At 43.1% G+C, this 25,749-nt stretch overlaps 3 protein-coding genes across 3 annotated transcripts; 1 reads left to right on the top strand and 2 right to left on the bottom strand.

The window, feature by feature from the left end:
- Nucleotides 1-687: 687 nt before the first annotated feature.
- LOC306929918 (isotocin receptor-like) lies at nt 688-10,269 on the top strand (the record flags this gene model as incomplete). Its single annotated transcript, XM_079510649.1, has 2 exons — nt 688-1,667; nt 9,833-10,269. Exons 1-2 carry the CDS (start codon nt 728-730, stop codon nt 10,267-10,269), a joined length of 1,377 nt encoding a protein of 458 aa, XP_079366775.1. The 5' UTR covers nt 688-727.
- Nucleotides 10,270-19,476: 9,207 nt separating this feature from the next.
- LOC306929618 (caveolin-3-like) lies at nt 19,477-22,422 on the bottom strand. The gene is made up of 2 exons (XM_079510224.1): nt 22,069-22,422; nt 19,477-20,526 (listed from the first exon to the last, which is right to left on the bottom strand). The coding sequence occupies exons 1-2, from the start codon at nt 22,177-22,179 to the stop codon at nt 20,185-20,187; spliced, it is 453 nt and encodes a 150-aa protein (XP_079366350.1). The 5' UTR covers nt 22,180-22,422; the 3' UTR covers nt 19,477-20,184.
- A 1,307-nt stretch (nt 22,423-23,729) lies between these two features.
- Nucleotides 23,730-25,495, bottom strand: cav4a (caveolin 4a). The gene is made up of 3 exons (XM_079509990.1): nt 25,156-25,495; nt 24,453-24,640; nt 23,730-24,197 (listed from the first exon to the last, which is right to left on the bottom strand). The coding sequence occupies exons 1-3, from the start codon at nt 25,381-25,383 to the stop codon at nt 24,047-24,049; spliced, it is 567 nt and encodes a 188-aa protein (XP_079366116.1). The 5' UTR covers nt 25,384-25,495; the 3' UTR covers nt 23,730-24,046.
- Between the last annotated feature and the right edge of the window lie 254 nt (nt 25,496-25,749).

Raw genomic sequence — 25,749 nt, 5'->3', positions numbered from 1 at the left:
TGATTAAAAGCTAGGTCGAAAAAATGGGTTTTAAGCAGAGACTGATGTGAAGAGGAAGGCTATTCCAGAGCCTATAGGGGCAGCCACAGTAAAAGCACGATATCGCTATTATATATTATAGCTAATAGTATCAAAATATGTTTAACCACACATTGGCTATTTGAAAATAGCCAAAAGCTCACAATGCGGCGACCTTGTAAATCTGCAATTTTAATATAACTACAAGGTCAGATCTAGATTTTTTCTTTAATACAGACAACAAAACAATACCACTGCACTAACTGTACCCCCGTACTCCGGTGATGTTAGTTTTTTTAGAGGGAAAACAACGTAGGAGGATGCGTGTGCTTGCAGAAAGAGGGAGGGCACTAGAGAGGTTAACTGCTTGAGCAAATGCGCCACATGTCCACAATGCATGCTGCAGCAGGTGACAGCGGTGGTCGTGTCTCTGTAAAGTAGTGGAACAAACTAAAGGCTTTTGTCTGTAATGGTAAGTTATAGTTATTTAAGAAAAACAGCTGAAACACTGAAACTGTATTTGTATTGTAGGCCTAATTTGTATAGGCTAACTTTGCTAAAGTTGACAATAATGTACAGCTTGCTTGATGTCTTCCTTTCCAGACGGATTATTCCACAAAACGACAGAATGTAACCTGCAGGGTATAAATCACAACACATCACCAAACCGGCCTGCTTGCTTGCGCCCAAGTGGCGCATCTTACGCGCGATGGAGCAGGACGCGTCAGGCGAACAACAGCAGCTGGGTCTCTGCCGGGCGGCGATGAACGACTCGTCGTGGACCAACTCGAGTTGTGTGAACGAGACGGATTACAGCAGCAACAAGACGGTGAATCCTCTGAAACGCAACGAGGAAGTGGCCAAGGTGGAGGTGACGGTGCTGGTGGTGGTGCTGATCCTCGCGTTGTTCGGCAACCTGTACGTCTTGCTGGCCATTCAGAAGAGCAAGCACGGCCAGTCCAGAATGTACTACTTCATGAAACACCTGAGCATCGCGGACCTGATGGTGGCCGTGTTCCAGGTGCTGCCGCAGCTGATCTGGGACATCACCTTTAGGTTCTACGGCCCCGACCTGCTGTGCAGGCTGGTCAAGTACCTGCAGGTGGTCGGGATGTTCGCGTCCACCTACATGCTGGTCCTGATGTCCATAGACAGGTGCTTGGCGATCTGCCAGCCGCTGCGCTCCTTGCACAAGAGAAAGGACCGTCACTACGTGGTTACTTCGTGGATGCTTAGCTTGATCTTCAGCACTCCACAGGTGTACATCTTTTCGCTGCGGGACGTTGGGAACGGGGTTTACGACTGCTGGGGGGACTTCGTGCAGCCGTGGGGTGCCAAGGCGTACATCACTTGGATGAGTCTTACGATTTACGTCTTCCCCGTGGTGATTTTAACCATTTGTTACGGCTTGATTAGTTTTAAAATATGGCAGAATTTTAAGTTGAAAACGAAAAGGTGCATGTCTCTCACTCCAAGAGCGACCAAAAGCGCCGCGCTGACTCGTGTGAGCAGCGTGAAGCTAATTTCCAAAGCCAAGATCAGAACGGTGAAAGTGGCGTTTGTAATAGTGCTCGGCTACATTGTGTGCTGGACTCCGTTTTTCTTCGTCCAGATGTGGTCTGCATGGGATCCCGCTGCGCCGAGAGAAGGTATAGAAATCCATTTTACGCATAATACGCACACTGACATGGTTCTAAAAGGTTAAAGGATATCCTATATCGGCCTACATGTCATCTGTTTTAAAAGAAAAATAATTGCAAAGACATTAATCGTTTTGATTAGACCTAATATTCTAAAAAAAAAGAATAGGCCTAATAATAATAATAATAATGCGCCAAACGCATAGTTATGATCTGTTGGAACATTGACATTTTAAATAGTATTTTGCTTTAAATTGTAGTGATAGTATTTTTTATAGTTTATCTACGAAATAACTGGTTAAAACGTCCTGCCTTGTTTTCTTGCCAGGGTGGTGCATGTGACACAATTATGTCAGATCATAATAAGAAATATTGAATAATCTGATTTTGAATGTAAATAAAATAGGCCTTCATCATTTCTTAGTGAAACATTGCATAATTTTCATATAGACCCACAAATTAATATAAATCAAACAAATGTAATCAAAAATGTATTATGGCATTTTGGTCATATATAGGACCTTCCTCAAGACTCTGCATGGGAGGTTGGGTGTTCAATCTCCAGTCAAGTCGCACTTCTACATGTGACAAAGACATACTAGCATCATGTCTAGGGGGTGTGTACATCATGTGATGTAGGCTGGTGTGTGTGTGTGTGTGTGTGTGTGTGTGTTTGTGTGTGTGTGTGTGTGTGTGTGTGTGTGTGTGTGTGTGTGTGTGTGTGTGTGTGTGTGTGTGTGTGTGTGTGTGTGTGTGTGTGCGCGCGCGAGTGTGCGTGCGTGTGTGTTTATGCCCTGCCCCTGATTATCTCCATTGATTTGAGTAGAGCTCTGTGAAGTCCACACGTACACGTACACACTAGCACCAGACATAACATGCACATGTGTGTGTTCTTGTTTCCTTTTTGTGGGTGGGCCTGTGCTACTCACAATGTGTTTTGGTATGGTATACATGGTATGGTGTACATATACAGTATCTTGGATACTGTATGTGTACATGGTATGTGTACATGGTATGTGTACATGGTATGGTGTACATATACAGTATCTTGGATACCGTATGTGTACATAGTATGTGTACATGGTATGTGTACATGGTATGGTGTACATATACAGTATCTTGGATACCGTATGTGTACATGGTATGTGTACATGGTATGTGTACATGGTATGGTGTACATATACAGTATCTTGGATACCGTATGTGTACATGGTATGTGTACATGGTATGGTGTACATATACAGTATCTTGGATACTGTATGTGTACATCATGGTGAATCTGAAGATCTGGGATCTTGTGGAGCGTTCTATACTGTAGACTTGCCCTCCTCTGAGGGACAGAGAAATTACTCAGAAACAGTGTCATCTTATAATGATCATTAGTGGGGACCAATTGTATGAAGATAGGCTGAAAATGGGTGAAGTGCTACTAAGTGTTACTGAGATAAACTAACCTGGAGGTTAAATTAATACTGAGGATTTTGCCGTTTCGATTGCAATCCCAGAGATAAAATCACCTCAGTTTGTTGTCTAGTCTAATCTAGTCTAGGTGCCGGATTGATGATGTGGAGGGGGACATTAAGCACCCCTCCTGGGCCTTAAGAGGTGGGGTCCCGCGGCCAAAAGAACAGCCCGCCCCTGGGACTCCTCTATACTTAGCGCGATTTCCGAACAGGCCCCGGGTGCCCACCCTTAAGCACCCTTCACCGTCAATCAATGGTTAAGTTACACTCTTAGTTCTGAGTTTAATTAACTAATGGGTCACTGTAATGTGTTAGTTAACTATCAAGGACCACACCACCAAATAATGAAGTTTAACAACATTTATTAACGAAAAGAAGAATGCATGAAACGATTAACGAAACGAATAATGAACAGAAAATATATTTTGCAACTGTAGCAGTAGGGCTGCAGAGTTAAACTAGAAAAAGTGCCCTTCTGGGCACAGGTCTCCACCAGGAGGATAGGACTGTGTGAGATGTTTGGCAAAATGTTTAGGAGTAATATAAACGTGTGTTTTTGTTTGTTAGTTTTTTGCAACAATTTTCTTCATTTTGTTGAGGAAATGCAGAGTGCCTGGTGGCAGTATAATAGGCCAATGTGAAAAGGGTGCCATTTCTTCATACGCCTTTAATGGCAATTGGATGATTTGAGGCATTTTGTTCCAAAAATGTGTTTTGCAAAAATGGTGGCGCTATAACAGGCCAATGTGAAAAGGGTTCCTCAGCCTAGTAAGAAAATGTGTGAAAGATTTCACGTAAATTGCATGCTGCGTTCATGATTTGAGGCTTTTGTTCAAAACGGGGCAATCTTGCAAACTGTGAAAGGCAATTATAGCCAATTAGGATGGAATATGAAATATCGGACAGATCCGACTTGAGCACATGACCATAGAGATACTGTGTAACGATTTGTGCGATTTTTGGACAGAATCTGGAGGAGTAATATCAAAAAAATTGTTTTACAAAAGTCGGCATCCTGGTGGCGCTATAAAAGGCAGATGCGGAAAATGCAGGTCAAAGATTTGTCCTTGGCCTCTAGGGAGTGTGCATGCAACGTTTCACGCAGATCGGTGCAGTTTTAGGTAAAAAATGTGAAAAGCTGCCTCATGGTGGTGCTATAACAGGCCGTTCTGGAAAATGTGGGGCAGAGGTTCATCGTTGGCATCCAGGGAGTGTGTGTGCAAAGTTTGGCATCGACCGGGTTAACGGTGCCGGAGATTAGCTGGTAACAGACGGACGGAAGGACGGACACACACACACACACACGGACACACACATGGACGGAGTGCAAAACATACTCTCTCCCCATGCCTTCGGCCTGGTGGAGACAAAGATATGTTGATTTATGCTCCTTTCTAGTCTCAACATCTGTAGCATAAAAAAGTAACATTGTCAATTTGCAATGGTTTGTGTAAAACATACAGGGGCGAGATCGCTGGTTAACCACACTGAGAGAAACTTGATTCCATTATTTGAAACACAAACTCGAACATTTCAATAATTACATTTTCACATTCTGAGAGATGTTAACCTTCTTAACACCCCGAGCGGCAAGGACGGAGTTCTCCGTTCAATCGATTAGTAACACCCAGCGCTCAGGACGGAGATTGATAAAAGGACGGAGCTGTATTGATATCAAAACCGATCGCATCACCCCACAGACTGGGAGCATATGTTGCGCAACATTCAATGTTATTTTCCGGTGGGACGTCATCGAAAATGTTCCCCCCCATTTTAGCCGATGAGACCGAAAATCTTAAAACGTGAATAACTCTTGGTCTAAATCATAACGTCCAGTTCTAAGCAAAGATTATGTGTTAGACGGCCCATCGCGGTCCCGTCGCTAGTGGCGGTAGAATTAACCATACCTCCCGTTGTTGTCGGTCGCCTCAGGAGTGTTTTGGCTACATCTAGCTACTTCAGCTACATCCGTGATAGCACCTGGTCCGTTGCTAAATGTGCTCCGCTGCTATAAATCGCTGGGCGCTCTAATTTAATGGATTAAATAACCCTGGGCGTTCGGGGTGTTAATAGGATGTCAATTGCCAGGACTGTTCTTTAAATCCCCAGAAGCACCACCATGGCGAAACAAATAACTTTACTTTTGAATAATGACTTTCTTTAATCATTTTCAGCTACCCCTCTCTGTTTATGTTTATAGCTGCTACACGGCAGAGTTGATGCAAGTGGTCTCTATGCAAAGCAGGTATAGAGTTGTCCTATTGCTATGAAGCCAACACACCAATCTGCTGTCGGCTTGACGCAGCAGTTGATGAGTTTCACAGCTTAGTGGCGTTCAGCATGAAAGGTCCATTTACAGTCAGTGCTCAGATCGACAACAGTGGCCAACACACATTGTGTAGGTACAATACTTAATCGTGGTGAGACATTTAACTACATTTAACAGTGGCCAATACACACATTTTGTACTGTAGGTACAATACTTCATCTTGGCAAGACATTTAATCTGCAGAACCCTGGGGATCTGTGAAATTAAAAAAAGTTTAGAATCACTGTTGCTACAACTGTACAGTAATTGTAGTGTCCTGGGTTCTGTTTGCATACACTACGTCAACTGAAGAAGTCTATCCGAAAGGTTGGAGTGTTTTTAAGTCTCTGAGTACACAATACATTTTTGGCATCGGCATGCAGCTACGAGTGTGCGGCAAGTCTTTGATTCTTCAGTGTTTATTTCGTTGGCTAGCACCTCACAAGGTCTGGTGTCTGTTGCATACACTACTCTAACATTCTTGTCTGTTCACTGTTCCAATGTGTCCCATGTCCACACACCTAACAAACAGTTCCACAAACCATAAAACTCATTGTAATCTGTGACATCAAATCACACCTGTGTGAACTGAGCGGTGCAACTATACATTTATTTATAGTTACTGTACTGTACTGTGCTCTGTATACTGAATTGTAGTGTACTGTGCTCTCTACTGTACTTAATTATGTTTGGAAAAAGAAATGACAGAGTTACCGTGTAGGGGTCCCCGGAACATCCAGTCCCCCAGGAACGTGCCCGCCGCCCAGGGTGCTAGCCGGTTCTGGCGAGCCGCCCCGTGTCCGAAACAGTCGAGAAATGGACACAGTTACCATGTGGGGGTCCCCGGGGAATCCCCGGAACATCCAGACCCCCAGGAACGCGCTCAGGGCTCGTACTCTGTGCCACTTTACTCTGTGCTGTACTCTACTGGCCACTTTAGGTGTTCCAGATGTCCGTGCTCGGACACACATACACACATAGCTGCGCAATGGAGCGGAGGCACCGCTCAAAAACTACAGTCTAGAGATGCTGCAGTGACAATGAAGTGACAATGACATTGTCGACTTGCAGAGAGTTTGTTCAAAATATCCTCCAATTATCCAAATGCACCATGTCTCTGTACGTCTGTACGTACGTCTGTAATCCACGTAATAACTGAGTGGGGCATGCATTTCCAACTTGCATCGTTCCAAGAAGGCCAGTGCCCAACGGGCACCACTCTAGTTATTGATAATTACTAAATGGACCCTTACAAGTCCCTAAACCACAAGTTCCATTTGTACACTCTCCCGAGTGTACAAATGGAACCAAATAATAGCTGATCTATAAGCTTTAAGCTCACAACGCATTGCAATGTGATGCATTGTGCGCTTGTAGATCCGCTATTTTCATTATTTCGTATTTTGTTCTAAAATTACAGTAGGCCTACTACATACCATGGGTTGACAGTGGTTAAGTCTGTGTGTTTTTTATTATACATATTTAAACTTTTAAAATCCTATTTAAAATCCTCCCAATAAAATTCTGACCAAACCAAGAGCTTGGTTCCATTGAAACACAGGTTATTTCTTTATTTGATTCATGAATAATAGCATTTTTGAACATACATGGTTTCCACTCAACAGCGCAAATATCAAATGTTGTGCCGAATCGTTGAGGTGTATTAACTCTGACTGGTCATAGATTCCCCTTTGGGTCAGTTCTCTAATTCCTTGGACAGGATGTTTGCACGGCACATTTACTAAACACCTCTGTCTGAACCAGGAGATTGTAGGAAACGACATCAGTGCATGAACATTTCCTCATATTCTCCAGGGAGTGAGGGAGACGGCACTCTCTAAATCTCTCTCACTCCATTATAGGCACGACTGGAATGTGTCTGCTTTCAAAGTTTAAGCGCTATAGGTCTAAATATCATAGCTATTATTCGAGGATCGGTGAGCATCAAAAGGTTATTCGCACCGCGTCCATCAGTCTTAGGGTTACGTGCTGCTATAGAGGTTCATCAGTCTGATATTCAGTGTTTGCAGTGGTGGAAGAAGTACTCAGATGTTTTTACTCTACTTTTAAGAGCCCGTATTCAAATTTGTACTTGAGTAAAAGTACGAAAGTATTGGCCTCAAAATCCACTTATACCAAAGCACCAATGTAAAAGTATCCCAAATGTGTAAAATGTGCTGATCTACAAGCTCACAATGTTGTGATGCATTGTGAGCTTGATTGGCTATTTTCTAATAGCCAAAGTATAAAATAGGGTATAATATTTATCTCTGAGATGTAGCGGAGCGGAAGCATAAAGTATCAAAACATGGAAATACCCAAGTAAAGTGAAGTACCTCAAAATTGTACTACAAATGCCTGTATGACGGGTTCAGAGCTGGCCTGGATTGGGGCCATATTGTGGAGGATAAGAGGTGGAATGAAGAGGGAGATGGTTGAGTCGGTGATGTATGCACTCCTGTCATGGCTCAGACTAATTGAGTTTAAACACGGTCAAAGTTGAACGCCTCGCGTTTCAAAGCTGAACTGAACTGTGACATTTGAAAGTAAAGAGATGAAGACTTCACGCACATACACAGACACACACACACTGATGGACGCATACACGTACACACACGCAATGCACACGCACACACACACACACACACACACACACACACACACACACACACACACACACACACACACACACACACACACAGGTTAGTAGTAATATCAAAAGGATTTCTAATGTGCAATAGAGACTTTTGATATTTGAAGGGATATAGAATAGGTGAGCTGGACACACACACACACACACACACACACACACACACACACACACACACACACACACACATTCAATATTCCTTCAAATATGAAAACTCTAGTATTACACATTATAAATCATTTTTGATTGCGATCGCAGGTCCCATTTACTATTGAATCGTGCATTTCCTGTCAGTGTGTTGGTTGGTCACATCAGGCAAGCCCCCAGGAAATCGTGACATCACGTGACATCATCAGAGTAAATGCGACCTGCTGTCGCACTTAAGTCCATATATGGAGATCCCTGATGTCATTAATATTGGCCAGCAATTCTACATCTGACCTCAAACCTCAAACCCTTAGATCTCCATGTGAGAGCCTGTTCTGACATTCCATATGTTGATCCTTCCTCTTCGATGTCTCCCTTGTCGCAGGTCGCATTTACTATGGAATTGTGCATTCCTGTCAGTGTGTTGGTTGGTTTGTTGGATAGCATGACCATATATGGGAATACCCATGGTGACATCACAACCCACGCCTCCATATATGGTCACGTATCGTGATATCACATCTCCATATATGGTCACAGAGATCTAAGGGTGGCAGCGGGGGCAGTGTCTTGAATGTACAGGGTTTGATGAGGGCCCAGGTAAGGCCGGGCCTTAATTTTCAGGCCTGTTGAGAAGTCTAGTTTTCGCCGGCTGCCAGGCACGGATGCATAAATAACTTTGGGGCAGGCCTGTCTAGAGTTTAAATGGACAGGTATCAGTCAATCCCTGTATGCCCATATATGGAGCTGACCTTTTCTGACATTCCATATGTTGAGCTGACCTCATCACACCCTGTACACTCAAGACACGCTCCATATATGGCCAGTGCACGCAACCTGGCCGGCTTCTTCCTCAGGCGTCTTACTGGTATTACTACTATTAGTGCGTGCGTGCGTGCGTGCGTGCGTGCGTGCGTGCGTGCGTGCGTGCGTGCGTGCGTGCACGTTCATCCAGAAATACCAGTAAGTCAGTAAGTAGTGTCTGGGGACCTCCAATGGATGGATAATTAGGAACCAAATGGTCCTTAACAGGTCTGTAACTCTGAGAGTATAGGAATGGAACCAAATAGACCCTTACGGGTGGGTACATTTGATTCCATGTACACTCTCAGTTGGCCTAATCTATACCAAACTGGGTGTCCTTTCTTTCTTTTCTTTTTTTTTCCTTCCTCTTCTTTTTACCACTGTGTTCAGGTGCACGCAGTGATTACAACAATTGCAGATATTCAAGTTCACAGCGCGTCACTTTGTGCCACGCTGCGAGCTTGCACATGTGTCATTAAAATAACTAAATAAGCATTGGAAAATGTTGAATAATTTAGCATTTTTTACCACAAATTTCCCTTCTGTGGGTCTTTGTCTGCAGGGCACAAAATATTTTCACATATTGCAGCCAAATACATTTAAATGTGGGGGTCCTTGGCATGAAAATGTTTTAGAATCAATTGCATCCTCTGTGTGTGTGTGTGTGTGTGTGTGTGTGTGTGTGTGTGTGTGTGTGTGTGTGTGTGTGTGTGTGTGTGTGTGTGTGTGTGTGTGTGTGTATATGTGTGTGTGCGTGCGTGCGTGCGTGCGTGCGTGCGTTCGTTCGTTCTCATTTCTCCAGACATGGCATTCATCATCGCCATGCTGCTGGCCAGCCTCAACAGCTGCTGCAACCCGTGGATCTACATGGCCTTCGCCAGCCACCTGTTTCACGACCTGACGTTGCAGTGCAGCGCCCTCTGCTGCTCCAGACGGTACACTACGCCCTCACACCGCAGGTGCGAGCCTCAGACATCCTCTTCCACCACCACCACCATCACCGTGTCCAAGACCACCGGCAGCCAGAGAAGTTTGACACAGAGCTCCTCTGTAGCAGGGGGGACACACAGTTTGACACAGAGCTCCTCTGTAGCAGGGGGGACACACAGTTTGACACAGAGCTCCTCTGTAGCAGGGGGGACACACAGTTTGACACAGAACTCCTCAGCAGGGGGACACAGTTTGACACAGAGCTCCTCTGTAACAGGGGGGGGACACGCGCAGAGCCACTGCCCCTGAGATGGAAACAGTTCAAGCGTCAACGAAGGGTCCGGATCACGCAGTGGTTCTTAAACATCGTCATGTCCAAGGACCCTCAAATTGATATTTATTTGGCGGCGGACCCTCATCTGAATTTCCTTTTTTTTGCCATGGACCCCCATAAGAGAGATTATAAGTATTATTTTTTTATTTTTCTATTCTTCAAGATTTTTCAAAATCTTTCAAAAATAGTCGATCTACAAGTGACATGTAGATTGTGATTTTATCACATTTTACTGCATGGGGACCTACTGGAACCCCCAACACACACACACGTGCGTGCGCACATACGCACACATACGCGCACCGCACGCACACACACACACACACACACACACACACACACACACACACACACACACACACACACACACACACACACACACACACACACACACACACACACTCAATCAGAGGAGCCTCCTTCACAACAGGTAGGACTCAATCAGAGGAGCCTCCTTCACAGCAGGTAGGACTCAATCAGAGGAGCCTCCTTCACAGCAGGTAGGACTCAATCAGAGGAGCCTCCTTCACAGCAGGTAGGACTGAACCAGAGCCCTCGGACGGAACCAGAGCCCTTGAGATGGAAACAGTTGGGTCAGAAACACTATACGTGGTTCATGTATTCCTGCATCTTATCTTCACTGCTATTATAGTGTTTGCACTGCAGTCTAAATCATCTGTTCCAAAAATAACTGAATTATCGCTTTCTCAAACCAGCTGTTTGCAAGATCGTATTCTGTGCATCTTGTGAAGACATGAAAAGGGAACAAAACAATGGCACTTTCACTGGACGCAGCCAAAACGTGGAACATTCTAGAACAACTGTACTAAAGTAACACTTTTTGAACATATTTCAACCTATCTTCATAATAATTAGTCCTCATTAATATGCTCATTACAAGATGGCACAATCTTTGTCTGTCTCAGAGGAGAGCTGTGGACAGTTCAGAAACCTGCCTACCAGTGACATCATCGGTAGGCAGATTTGGTCATTTCAAACAACATATCAAATGCGATTGTGATTGTATTATTTAAATGCAAGAACAAGTGATTCTATTTCAGCCTTCCAAGGCTATGTGTGTGCATGTGTTGGAACAATGGAACTGTTACTTTGGGTGCTCATATCACAGAACGGGTATGTATTGGGGTTTGTAATTAGCAGAATCTGTCCTGAGAGATTAGGAGGTTTCTGAACTGTCCACAGCCCACCAATGACCCAGAGTGAGTATAGTTATGGAAATTGTGGCATCTTATAATGATCATTATTGATGACCAATATACAAACGTATGAATATAAGGTTGAAAATGGGTGAAGTGGCTCTGTAAATTACATGATAATCAAGGAGCATGTACCATTACTGGTGAGAGATGCCATCGGTGGACCATGCTAACCGGAGCTGTGCCAATTTCAGTCTTCCGTCAGCCACGGCCAGATGCCAAGACCATGGGAACCATGGACACAGAACATTTCTGTGCAGTAACTAAACATAGGATGGACCAATTTAGGTATCGTGTACAAATATGTATTTCATTGGTGGACAAAGTAGGCCTACTCAACTCCAGTACTTGGATCAAACACTAGATCAGGCTCAGCTCCAGGATGAAATGACTGAGGCGGTAGTTGAAAATGGCATGGGGGCACACATCATTTCTATATAGTAAAACAATACATGCTTAACCCATTTAGACCTGACGTCGATTCTACAAATGTCTTCTAAATCATGACAGTTTTCTGAATGTTTCTATGTCAGTGGTTCTCAAACATTTTCATGTCAAGGACCCCCAATATTATATGTAATTGGCCCCCGACCCCATCTCAAAATATGTTGTTCCAGGGACCCCCCAGAAGCAAAGATTAAAAACTAATATTTATTCAAAGATTTGCGCCACATTTTCACGATTTAAAAAAAATAGCAGTACAAGCGCAGCACTCGGTGCCACGCTATGAGCTTGTAGATCTGTTATTTTTCAATAGCTAAAGTATAACAAAATGCTAAAAACACCAAAAGGGGTTCCCGCCCAGAATGGTTAAACTGAGGGGAAATAATTTGCAACTGAGGGTGCCAGGCCCCCTCTGGCACCCCCTTGGTGCCAGGCCTGCTTTAGATACTCCCTCCTGGTCATATATTACTCCACTACAGTTGAAAGTTGCTCTGTCAATTTTTACTTGCTCCACAAGCAGATCTACAATTTTGTTGTGAGCTTATAGATCTGCTATTTTCACTATAAAATAAGTGGTTCATTCATATTGTGCTTCCTAAACATTTAGGGGGAGTTAAAAGTGGGTGCGTAAAAGTACGATATTTGTCTTTGAAATGTAGTGGAGTGAAAGTTATAAGTATACCAAATACTCTAGTAAAGTACAACTATACTAAAACATTGTAAATGGTTAATTTATATACAGTATAGCGCATGTATCCAAAGCGCTTTACATAGATTGTGCATTACATTCACCCATTCATACACACATTCATACACCGATGGCGGAGGAAACCATGCAAGGCACCAACCTGCACATCGGGAGCAATTAGGGCTTCAGAGTCTTGCTCAAGGACACATTGACACTAACTCTGGGGGAGCCCGTGATCTAACTGGGAACCTCACGGTTTTCCCATCTAGCCTCATATGTATAGGCCTATACTTAGTTACTGTTAGTTTTCTTGGTTACTGTCCACAACTGCTCATGAAGCATCCGAGGGCTCTTAAATCACATTTCATTAAGTCTACTGTCTGTCAGGCATGGCCAGCTGTTTCAACCATGGGAACCTTGCACACATTTCCTGTGTCATGTGTATACGTCATGTAGAACGGATCCAATTATGATATTGTGTACAAATTGTTCCATTCTCTAAGATATTATAGAGGGATCCAGAGGGATTTTCAAAGCCAAAATTCTATTTTCTTGTTTTGTGTAGGAGATGTACTGTTCCAGGTTTATTTTAAGATCTGTTCTACTGCATGACTAGTTGTAAGTGATTCTCAACATCTGGTCCACTGGTGGGACTTCAGGATCCAATTTTCCAAAATATAATACATTAACAATAGAACTTTTTAAAAAGAATGTAAAGTATGTTTGTTCCATTGATCAAAGCCAGAACACATGGACATGGTTGATTGATCATTTAAATAAGCATGCTCTGAAAATGCACGCTGCCCACCCATCTGACCACTTAACATGGGGGTCAGAGGGTGAGCTGGTGATGCTTTTCAGATTTTCAAGTGATCGATGCACATTTGTTTTGTTTTTGTTTAGTTTTGATGTTCAGCTTTACTGTAAATGGTTGTTGTCCTGCTTTTAGAATTTTAGGAACTGTGATTTGTAAAATGCATGACATGTACACTAGATTTATAATATATCCTCAGTGTTAATTTAAATGTGATGTGATATTTTAATGCAACAATAAGGGTTCAATAGCTTTATATTCCCATAGTAATCATTGCTATATATTGCTTGTTCATATATTATAATATATAATGGGGGGTCTCCATCTTCAGTAAACAGAGAGAGAGAATACTCATACAGCATACAATATAAACAAGTGAAACTGGAAGTGATGAAACAAAAACTAAACATATTAAACTGGAGATTGGCGTCCCACCTGAAAATGTATTTTGGGTTTAAGAACGAGCTGGAGAGAGTGGAGAGGCAGAGGCGACTGTTATTGAACAAACACCCGATAGCAATGATTGCTATCAGAATATACAGCTTTAACTTTTCAACAAACTTTTGGTTTTAACCAAGAAATATCACTTGCCGCACTTTGAACTCCTAACAATAAAAGCTCCATTTGGGGATATGTTTATATAAATATTATCAGATTATTTATCCTAATATCTCCATCCAGCATGGTTTATTATGAAAAAGATCGCCTTCTTCCTTTGCAAATGTGTTCATATTTACAGTATTCTTGTGACATGGTGCCAAATAATTATTGCACAGTGCCATCGCTTATCCTATAATGAGAATCACCTGCTATTTGATCAACTGTTGTTCACCACCAGAGTCTGTAGCCTAATTATATACTATGAATGGATTGCAAACTGTTTTATATACAGGATTATTTTGTGTACAGAAAAAAGAATTGTTCACAATACTGTATGCTGAAATAAAGAGGTGGTTCATTCAAAATAGTATTATTATTATATTTTTTGACTCATTTTCTAGTAACAAATCATCAAGTGAATGTGTAAATAATATAAATTCCATATCAGTGTTTCCCAAATGAAACAATGGGTCAGGAAAAATAATTGGGTCACAGAACGACCGTATATTTTCAGAATTTCACACAGGCAGATAACTCCTTCAATAATCACACTGTATGAAGTCTTCACTGTTTTAATGTGTCATCAAGTGTAGGGTAAAAACTACAAAGAACATAAATTACAATAAGTGTTGTATACTTCAACAATAATCATAATGTAAAGCATGTAGAAAATAAACTTCAGTTTAGCTTGCATACATTAACACATTCGGGTATTATGTATCCATACAGGAAAGCATACAGCAGGTAAATATACTAAGGCAAGTTCCTCATTATACAAAACCTACGAGTTGCAAACAGTAATTAAATGTTAGAAAACGCAATGTACATTATTCACACAAAATACACATATCTGAAATAAGATGAATCAAACACAACATACCAGAGATGCCTACTCCCATTTGATATGGGTGTAGGGCCGTAGGCTAATGCATATCAATCTGGGGGTCTTTGAAATGGAAAAGGTTGAGGGAACAACTAGCTGAGTGGTAAATCTGACAATGGCACTGCCTAGTGGCCAACATGAGGATCTTTCCATCTATAAATGCACCATGTCTCTGTCTGTCTGTCTGTCTGTCTGTCTGTCTGTCTGTCTGTCTGTCTGTCTGTCTGTCTGTCTGTCTGTCTGTCTCCAGGCTCCTGTTCTGACACTCTATGACACAGAACTCTATCTATAGGAATAAAGGGACACAGAGAGACAGATACATAGCTCCATATATGGGCATAAAAGGGACACAGACAGATGGGTGGAACGGTACTCTGACACGGGTACAACGGGTATTGCATAGCCGGGTGGGGCATGGAACTCCAACTTCCATCGTTACCGACTCGATTCTCTACAGCCGGGCACCAGTCTATCTATAAATGCACCATGTCTCTGTATGTCTGTACGTATGTCTGTAATCCACATAACTCGAGAACCGTTCGCCCCACCGACTTCAAATTCGACACACGCCTTCCAGACCCCCGCAGGGAGTTTAGTGCCCGTCGAGTCGGTCAGACCCACGGTTGTCCAGAACCGCCACAAGAGGCCTCTGCCCGGCCAGGGCCCGGCCTGCCCAGGCTCCATATATGGAGCAGGCCTGTTCTGACATCACAACACTCCATATTTGGGCATGCCTGACACAGAACTCATAGGAATAAAGGGACACAGAGAGACATACAGAAATCTCCATATATATGGGCATAAAATGGACACAGCCAGATGGATGGAACAGGTACTCTGACACAGGTAGGCCTACGAGTATTGACGATATTCAGTGCCAGAAAGGTGCAAACTAGGTGCAACTTCCCATTGACAGCCCATCCAAACAGAAAAGTCCTATCTGATTGTATTAAACAATGTCAAACTCACCAACATTGCAGCTGTGCGAAAAGCTTGAATTATCCTCTTTCCGGCAAAGTGTTTGTTTCATAAAAATCCACTGTAGACTTGTTATGTGCTACTTCATGTCAAGAAATTCCTTGCAGGTGATTTTTGTTGTTGTAGGAGTGGTGTAAACCACTCCTACAACTGGCTTTGTTAGTTTACGTGTCGGTCTGTCTGTTCGTACCAAAAAATGAGCATGGTTGCTATGGTCACCCAGTTCACACGGGTGTGATTTCATTACGTCAGACATTACGTCAGACCACAGCTGATCAGTCTATATAAGACCTTACACCACTCAGTTCACACGGGTGTGATTTTTTTTCCTAAGTATTGGAGTTTGGAAGCCCTCCTGCTGCCTCCTGCATTATGTGCAAATTGAAAACAGGTGGTACGCAGGGCTGTTGAGCACTCCCAAACTCACTTAGACACTTAGAAAAACAATATCATGCACAGAAATTATTGACAGGAAGTAGGAAGATCATAATATGTCTACGGTGGATTTTTATGAAACAAAAACTTTACAGATTGAAAGAGTGTGTGTGCATGTGCGTGCGTGCATGCTTGCATACGTGCGTGTGTGTGTGCACACTAAAAACACTAAAAACACTGAATAAATGAGCCCACTGTTTAACTCTTTGAGCGTTTCAAGGATTTCTATATAGTAGGTAGACTTCTCTATGGCCAGAATGGCGTTTTTAAATGATTTATTGAAAATTCTCTGTTGTGAATGTGTGACAACGAAAGACCTTCAGAGAAAGCTTGACTTGTCTGCTTCCAGGAAAAAAATGAACTGAGTTGATAAAATGTTTAGTTCTTGTGTTGGAAGCCATTTAAAAGAGCCTGCATTTACACTGTTTCTGTTTCTAGGACAACCAAAAAAAGTTATGCCCGGTTGAAGTTTTATTTTCTAAATAACTTTTTTTCTGCTGGGCATACATAGCCATGCAATATCTCATTTTAAAGGGTGAGTTGTCTAGTTCAATTAAAATAAAATAAAAAGTTTCTCACATGTACCACTGTAGATATTTTGCCATCTATAAATAGCATGGTCAGTCATGATCAATCTGACCTATCCAGCTAAAAGTCCCCATAGCTCTGAAATTGGAACATCATATAAACTCAATTCTTTTTTGGGGTAAAATTAGACATTCTAACGCACATTTTGATATATACCATGTTTACATAGTCTTACCAGTACCTTGTCTATTCATGCATGTATCTCAAAAACCTGTTATGAAGAAACACAGTTTTGATAAAAAACACATCCAAGGACATTGTTTTGATATGACTTGGTGCCCATGATATGTATCAAAATATAGACTTGAATGTATACTGTATTATAAAAAAGAAATTGAGTTATTACCATCTACCGTTACAGAGTAAATCACAGTTGAAACTTGCTTAGTCATATACAATAAACCTCACAATAGTGAACAAAATAGTCATGACAGGTCTAACTCATTGTAAAAGCGTCTTTTATTTTTTACGACTACTAACATAATAAAATGATAAATATTACAGAAAATAAATAGGCCTACATACAAAACAGTTACTCCTCCCCTAGCTCTGATCCATAGCTCTAAATGCGCATTTAGAGCTATGGATCAGAGCTACTCCTCCCAAATGTCCCCAAACCCAGTCCTTGACGGTGTGTGTGTGTGAGTTAACCTGACTCCGCCATATGGGGCAGCAGAGTGTACACTGTGTTCCCCCCTCCTGCTCCCATCTGGGAACTCTCAGGCAGACTTGATGCCCGGCCACAAAACGGCCTGGCCAATCAGCAGCAGCTTCTAGCAACTTCTAGCAGCAGCTTCTAGCTTCTACTAGCTGCTGCTGATTGGCCAGGCCGTTTTGTGAGCAACTTCGCTTCTAGCTGCTGCTGATTGGCCAGGCCGTTTTGTGGCCGGGCATCAAGTCTGCCTGAGAGTTCCCAGATGGGAGCAGGAGGGGGGAACCCAGTGTACTCTCTGCTGCCCCATCTGGCGGAGTCAGGTTATGTGTGAGTAGGCTAAATAAAAAAAACACCCAAAAACTGCCCCCCCTGAAATGAATGAATGAATGAATCCGGTTCAGTGTCGGAGAACGCCATCGCAGTCTTGACTCTTCATCCTCCTCCTCCTCCTCCTCATCTGATGCCAGTTCTAAATATATAAAAAGAAATAAACATTTTAGCTGTAGTCAGTGCACGCTACTATTACATGGCGTTTTACCCGGCTGCTGGCGATCAATGATTTTATTGTGCAGTGTCTTTGTGGGCCGAGTCGTGGCATGACAAATACAAATAGATGCTTGTATAAGTAGTATCACGATAAAATAATATGGCAACGTTAGAATGAAACACCAATGAGTGATCGGTGGTAATGTAGCTAGCTGCCCAGGGTATATCCAGCACCATTGCGTCGCAATCATCCAGCAACATTGGTACTGGCTATTGCCCGGGCTTGTGGCCCGGCCAATAGCCAGTACCATTTGTGCAGTGTTTGTTAGCAACTACTACTAGCCAACAGCCAGTGGAATGTGGTGACGTGATGGTGCTGGATATACGCTGGGCAGCTACATTACACGCGATCACTCATTGGTGGTGTCATTCTAACGTCGCCATATTATTTTATCGTGATACTAATTATACAAACATCTATTTGTATGCCACGATGCCACGATTCGGCCCACAAAGACACAGTACAATACATTCATTTGATCAGATGTTTTTGTTAGCTACGTCGATCACCTATAGTACCGACCCTTGTTATATATTCTCCGACTATGCATGTCACGATGACTAAACCAGTTAGATCTATCCATATATGGTTCTACCACATCTATCTGATATCAGCACTAGGTCGGCTCGGGCCAAATATAGGGATCGTCTTACTAGACATGTCATATTAGGGCATTTTCGAATACAATAAAATTACCTTTTAGCGAAGGCATCAGCCTTGGTGGTAACTCCGGTGGGGAGAAGAAAAAACATTGCACACGTGTAATCCGCGAGGGTGGATGTTGCAGCCCGGCCAACGGTCTGGGACTGGAGAATGCCACTGGACACGGATGGATCATTTTTCAGATTGTTTTTTTTGCGGCGACTGCAAACCTGGCTGAAAAACTCTTCCTCCAGTGCCCACCTCGGAGGAGTCAACCAACCCCCCTGTTCACTGGGGGCTGGGCGTCAGTTTCCAATAGGAAAGCATACACGTGTGTCACGTGACACGGGAATTCTGGGAAATGTAGTTGATATTTATGCTCAATACTATATACAGAGGTGCGGACCGAATTAATATATTGGTATTAATAAAAAAAGAGAACTACGGAAAATCACGTACAGGGCAGAAAAGACTAATGCAAAACTCCACGTGTTTTCCAGTAGTAATCTGTCTAAGGGTTAAAAACAATAGGCTATTCAGAGGGACTCTATTTAAGAAAAACAATAATAAAATCTCTTACGAACAATGTGATCTTATAATTACATTAGGCTGTCAAGAACACAGTATGCCTAGGCTACAGCCAATATTGATCAATATTGCTAAAATTGCTAAATATTGCAAAAAGAGTTCAAGGCATGTGCTTTATTGTTACATCTTGTGTACAGGACAGATACATAAGAGTGAGTTATTTTATTTAGCTTCCTTCAGACAATGCAGCAGCAAGGTAGGCTAATATTAATAACAATAATTAATAATAATAAAACTGTAAAAATATTTTTAAAACATTAAAGAAAGAGAGAGAGTGCAAAAAGAGCAAAAATAATTCAATTCATTCACTCATAAAGTCTACTGTGTGCAGCCTAATGCTTGATTCATGGTCTGTTATTTGATGGTGTTGCTCACTGAAAATAGCAGATCTACAAGCTCACAAGTGTGTCTACTTTTGACACACAACACACTGGACACCACACCGCTAACGAGGATGAAATATGAAATAGCCTTAAAGCCGGAATCCATAACTTTTATGTCCCCCACGTGAGCACCAGAAATTCTACTATTGACCTAGAAAAGAGACCAAGTTTGGGCAGAGGATGCATTGTGATTTTATCTTCATGCAATAGGCCTACCTCTGCAGTACCCGTCCACTAGGCCTATACATTTCTCAATACATGATTAGACCAAACTACAACTATAACTACAACTGGTTAAAATACATTGTTATTCACTAAAGAAGTGGCATCTCACCCATTTTCAACCATATCATACAATTGGTCCTCGCTAATGCTCATTATAGGATCATCACACAGTTTCCGCTCTCGTGGTCAGAGAGCAGCATCATTCACACCTCCTTGTGCAGCGACACTCTCACGTTGCTGCAGATCTTCCCCAGGGCCTCAAAGACCGGGTCACAGAAGGTGTGCACGGCCAGCGAGTAGATGCGACTCAGGCACATTGATTCAATTAGGCAGCTCTTGATGCAGGGCATGACCGCCCACACGTGGCAGAACGACAGGCAGGCAAACAGGAAGCCCCAGAGCAGTGCCACTGGTACACCGAAGACAGCGGTCAGCACGCGGTAGCACCAGTACTTGGACACGGTGAAGGTGGTGTAGCTGGCTTTCCACACCCCGTCCATACTGTGCGTGCCCTCGGGCTCTGCAATCACGTCCTCAAAATCAACCTATAGGCAAGGCAAGGGAAGTTTATTTGTACAGCCTTAATGTCTGACATCACAATGATGTGATTATGATTCATTAGGAAACTATTTAGGCAATATTTATAATGATAGTGTGATAATCAGATTTTTGTAATGTCGTGATATGGCGTCAAGTCTTATAGGCATCGCAAAATTCTCATTTGCGTAAATATTTGGTGAAAGCATCAACTCGATATATTTGATTTGATGTATTTTTTCCCCAACACCTCAGTTTTCCCTTGGATGAAGTTAGCACCAGCTGAAATGTAGGCTATACTGAACTGACTAGATACAGTAGGACCACAACTGGTTGACATGAGGCTCTGCATGAAGTTCAAATCCCAATGTATCCTCTCCTCAAACATGCTCTCCTTTATACAGTAGTTAACAGTAGGGGGATCTGGTTTTCCAAAAGTGTTAAAAGTGTTACACTGTCTGTGACGTCCTTGGCATCTCACAGCTTAACATAATAAATTCCTGGGGACTACTTTCCATTGTGGTCCTACAGGTGTATTCAATGCATTATGTTATCAACACTAGGAGAAAAGGGAAAAAACGTCATATATGAAATATTCTGTCAGCATTTGTGAAGGAAGAAAGAAAGAAAGAAAGGACCAATGTGTGTGTGTGTGTGTGTGTGTGTGTGTGTGTGTGTGTGTGTGTGTGTGTGTGTGTGTGTGTGTGTGTGTGTGTGTGTGTGTGTGTGTGTGTGTGTGTGTGTACGTACATGTGTGTGTGTGTGTGTGTGAGTGTGTGTGTGTGTGTGTGTGTGTGTGTGTGTGTGTGTGTGTATGTGCGTGCGTGCGTGCGTGCGTGCGTGCGTGTGTAGGCATAGGTGTCATATAGGCTAAAAGCTAAACTATCACTCACTAGTAATATGGGCATGGATATGTACAGAAAACCAATGTGAAGCTGATACTTTATGTGTAAATATAATATTTTGCCACACCCTCATTCAGAAATAGCTAGCAGAGTTAGTCATGCCATGCTATTAGCTATTTATGGGAGCAATTTTAATAGGACCAGTGCAACATCAAGGCCAAAGGAAAAAGAAGAAAAAAAGAACACTTGTGGTTCTCAATGTAGGGTCCGGGGGCCTCCTTGAGGGGGTCCAGTCATAGAGTTAAGGCCTATTCATACTCCAGTTTTAGGTGAAATGTAACCACCGAAAACTAGAACATGCCGTCACACAGCGGTGGTAATCGCTGCACAGTCACCCAAACACATCAGATAATTCTGGGAGTCCTTGACATGAAAAAGGTTGAGCTGACATAGAAACTAAAGCACCGTTTTGGTGGTCACCTTATCACCTACAACTGGAAGAGTATTGAATAGGCTGTTATGGGTCCAGCTAAATTATTGTTATTAGGAAACAAAGTATGCACCATTATGGGTCTGTAACTATGTACAAATGGAACCAAATAGACCCCCATGGGTCGATTTCGTTCCATTTTTACACACTCAGAGTTATGGGGGTCGTTGAAATAAATAAAAAGTTTGAGAAGAAGCTTGTGCTCTGTACTGTACCTTCACTACATCCTCATTGATCTGATGGGGATCCCTATTGATGAGGTCTATCTCTTTGGTGTGTCTGTCCAGCTTGATCTTCTGCTCCTGGTTGTAGTTAATGTCAGCCATGGTCCTCCTGGCTCCTGCCTGGAGGTTGAGGAACCCGGGCCGGACGTCTATACGAAGAAAGAGAAACGATTGCACTTGGCCTGCAAACGCAGCGGCGAAAGCCTTCAATTGCAGCTAGCCGGGTCAAGGAGTGGCTGTATATAGGCCTCCGGACCAGTCAGTGTTCTGGCTCTCCAGGAATGTCAGCAGGCAGCTGTCAATGAGAGCTATCAACTAGTCTAAAGCACTGCAGACTTACAGTAGCACGCACAGTACAGTGGCTCCACACAAAGTCATGCCCGCTCTCTCTTACTCTCTCTCTCTCTCTCTCTTACGCGCTCTCTCTCTCTCTCTAACCGCACGCACGCACGCACGCACGCACGCACGCACGCACGCACGCACGCACGCACGCACGCACGCACGCACATTAATTCTGTCCACTTTTCACACACACACACACACACACACACACACACACACACACACACACACACACACACACACACACACACACACACACACACACACACACACACACATTCATTCTGTCCACTTTTCACACACGAGAGACACATACGCACACGCACATGCACGCCACATGTCCAAGCCATAGCAGTGTCCCTGAGCAAGACAATTTTAATCCCTAACATTTAAGATCAGTAGCTTCACTATTGAAATGGCTGGTATGTATGCAATTACAAGAATGTGTAATTACATTCTGAATTTAAGGCAACCACTGAAAGGAGGCTGATAGCGCTGGAGTAATGCTTGGCCTTATTAAGTTATTAACAAGAGGAGCTGTTAGAGACGAGCCACGGCTCCTTGACTGATAAGTAAAAAGTGAATTACAATAATCCACAAAACAATAAAGACATTTCTGAATATCTAAAGACGTGTACTTCTGATTTTAGTAGCATCCCTTCAGCAAACAGTTAAAAAGGGGATTAAACAAGATAATAATACCTGATGATCACGTTTTAGGGTGGTAAAAAATCACGTCCCTCACACTTTGATCACCTACAAGTCTTAACTCCTTATAATAGCATCATTGTCTGTCTTCAGTTAATATCACACTGATCTCTATACATTTTTATCCGACGATTTTGCAACACATTTTTTCATCCAGTGTCAATTATCTAATGTAATCCTGGGCGCTACACTCCCTCTTCCAACCTGGGGAGAGCAAGCCGTCCAAGCCGCTTCTTTTAACCAGGGAGGAGTTTCTCCTGTAGGATGTCACGCGTGGAAGGAACATGTTATTCCAACCAGTTCATTTCCCCTCCATCAGGTGCCTCGGCTGGCCACATGAAGGCAGTATAGAGACCAGGATTACTGCATGTTTTTTGTGACGTTACCTACCCTAGGGGACACGGGAAGAACATGCAAACTCCACACAGGAAGGCCCTTTTGCCAACCCCACCCAGGGTATGGGAACTGCATGACATGAATGAGAGAACATGCCCCCAGCGCCCACAGCATCCCAGCTGGAATATCACACTGATCTCTGTGAACATGGAAAGGCCCAGAGACTGATCTTCGTTGGGTGTGATGATTGGTAATTGTTACCATAATGGAAGTATGTGTAGGTATCATATACATGTAATCTTTATTTTACCAGAAAAATCACATTGAGGTTTGGCCAAGACAAGGCCTAAGCAGTATAAAAACAACAGACAAGAACAACACGATAACAGAAAATGTGCAACCTTTGATCACACAAACATAAAATAAAAATTGAACATCAATAACAATAATGAAACATAATTCAACCCAAATCTCAGTCCATGAGGCAGCAGTGTACTCTGGGTACGTTGGTTGGGAACCAGTGATGCAGGCCATTATCCCAACCTTCATACAGTATGTCCCTCATGTGTGAAAAATAAAGGTGTCATTCTCTAGCCAGGTGAACGCTGAAACCGCCGCAGCACCTGCTAGCACTGGTGAAGAAGGGCTGCACAATAATGCCCATAACAATGCTCCAGAGACTCTGTAACCAGCGGGTACACACCAGGAGGCACTGGACACATGGGCTGAACAACCTGTGAATGGAGAAAAACATTCAGAGGAAAAGCATTGGCTTATGTAATGTTGAAACATTGTAGAAAGTATTTGATAAACTAATTTATGCTTATAGTGTAGAGTGGGTGTGGGTGATTTTACCACCTGGTCTAAGTAAAAAAATGAATGGACTCTGAGCTAGGTGTGACTACAAATGGGATCAATTAAATGCCTGCCTGTCTATTTTCAATGAATGACACCATGGAGTGGTGACACATGAATTAGCCTCCACGCACCAAATGTGGAGGCAGCTGAGAATGCCAAACAGGAGGCCAGAGAAGATGGACGTTGGAATGGCCAGTAGCACTGTTACTATCCTGTAGATCCACACCCTGGACACCTCAAACAGAGCGTTGCTCCAGATCCACACCCTGTCCCCGCTGCGTACTGACACAGGCTCTGCTATCACATCCTCAAAGGTCACCTGCATGGAGGCGAGAGACATGCAACTGTCACACATGGACGGAGGGGATGGTGTTACTTATCAGCGTAATCTGTAATGCACTGCTCGGAGGTGCAGTAAGTGATTTTCGTTAGTGTTTGTTCAGCAGCAGGGGTCTCCCCGTCTCTCCAGCTCTTCAGTAAAACAGAAAATGCATTTTCATTCAGAATATCGAAACAAGTTTTTGTTTTAACCTGAAAAATAACGTATTTCTTTCATAACGCCTATAGGCCTACTGCGTTCTCAACCTTACATATCCATTGGACTCGAGGACATCAGATTTGGTTTCTGGCTTAACCACTTGCATCATTATATTTTCATAGAATAATGTTTTGAAGTAGTAGCAAAATAGTAGCAAAAATGGTTTAACTATTTGTTAGCCTCTACAGCATATTATAGGGATGGTTGGTGCATATCACTGGGTTTTTGCCTGATCAGATATAGTTTTACTAGAAATCCATGTGACTATACCAAGACCATGGCCCAAATCAAAATACCTTGAGGATGTCATTGATTCCACGGGGATCTCTGTTATTAAGCAGCGGCTTGGTGTCACTGATCTCCACCAAAGTAGACGTGTGGATGTTCTCCTCTTCGTCCTGGACAGGAGAGGCCTTCCACAGCGCCACAGGCTCCTCCTGCTCATCAGAGTCTTCCAGCTCATCCGAGTCCCCCAGGTCAATCTCCACTTCCTCCGAATCTTCCCCTTTCATCATGGTGTCCATTCAAACATGAGGGGAAAAGCCAAACAACGTACGGGCAACAAGCGGGTCACTGCGTCTCACTCCGATTCATGTACCGTAGTGTGAAGCTCATGCTCAGACCGTGCCGTGGGCTGACCAGCCCCCTCTAGCTGGCATTGCAGAGGGGTTTATATTGGGACCGTGGCAGTGGCCTGGATGGCATTTGCAGATGGTCTTTCTCTTGCATGTGTGGATCACTTCCCCCGTGCCTAGGGAGAGCCGCCTATGTAGCAGGATATAAATACCAGGGAGCTTCTCTGTGGACACTGATACTCTGTTGGGAACGCAGACACAACACAACACAACACAACGACACACTTTTGCTCTTCACATCTACCAGACACAGCT

This window comes from Electrona antarctica, assembly GCF_951216825.1.
Source record: "Electrona antarctica genome assembly, chromosome: 9".
Taxonomy (NCBI): domain Eukaryota; kingdom Metazoa; phylum Chordata; class Actinopteri; order Myctophiformes; family Myctophidae; genus Electrona; species Electrona antarctica.
This window is presented reverse-complemented; position numbering and strand designations above follow the sequence as displayed.

Coding starts and splice junctions, on each gene's coding strand:
- LOC306929618 (XM_079510224.1), bottom strand. CDS start 22,179: ATGGCTGACATTAACTACAACCAGGAGCAGAAGATCAAGCTGGACAGA. Junction 20,527..22,068: donor TCAATGAGGATGTAGTGAAG/GTACAGTACAGA, acceptor CCTTGCCTATAG/GTTGATTTTGAGGACGTGAT.
- cav4a (XM_079509990.1), bottom strand. CDS start 25,383: ATGGACACCATGATGAAAGGGGAAGATTCGGAGGAAGTGGAGATTGAC. Junction 24,641..25,155: donor GAATCAATGACATCCTCAAG/GTATTTTGATTT, acceptor GCCTCCATGCAG/GTGACCTTTGAGGATGTGAT. Junction 24,198..24,452: donor CTCAGCTGCCTCCACATTTG/GTGCGTGGAGGC, acceptor CTCCATTCACAG/GTTGTTCAGCCCATGTGTCC.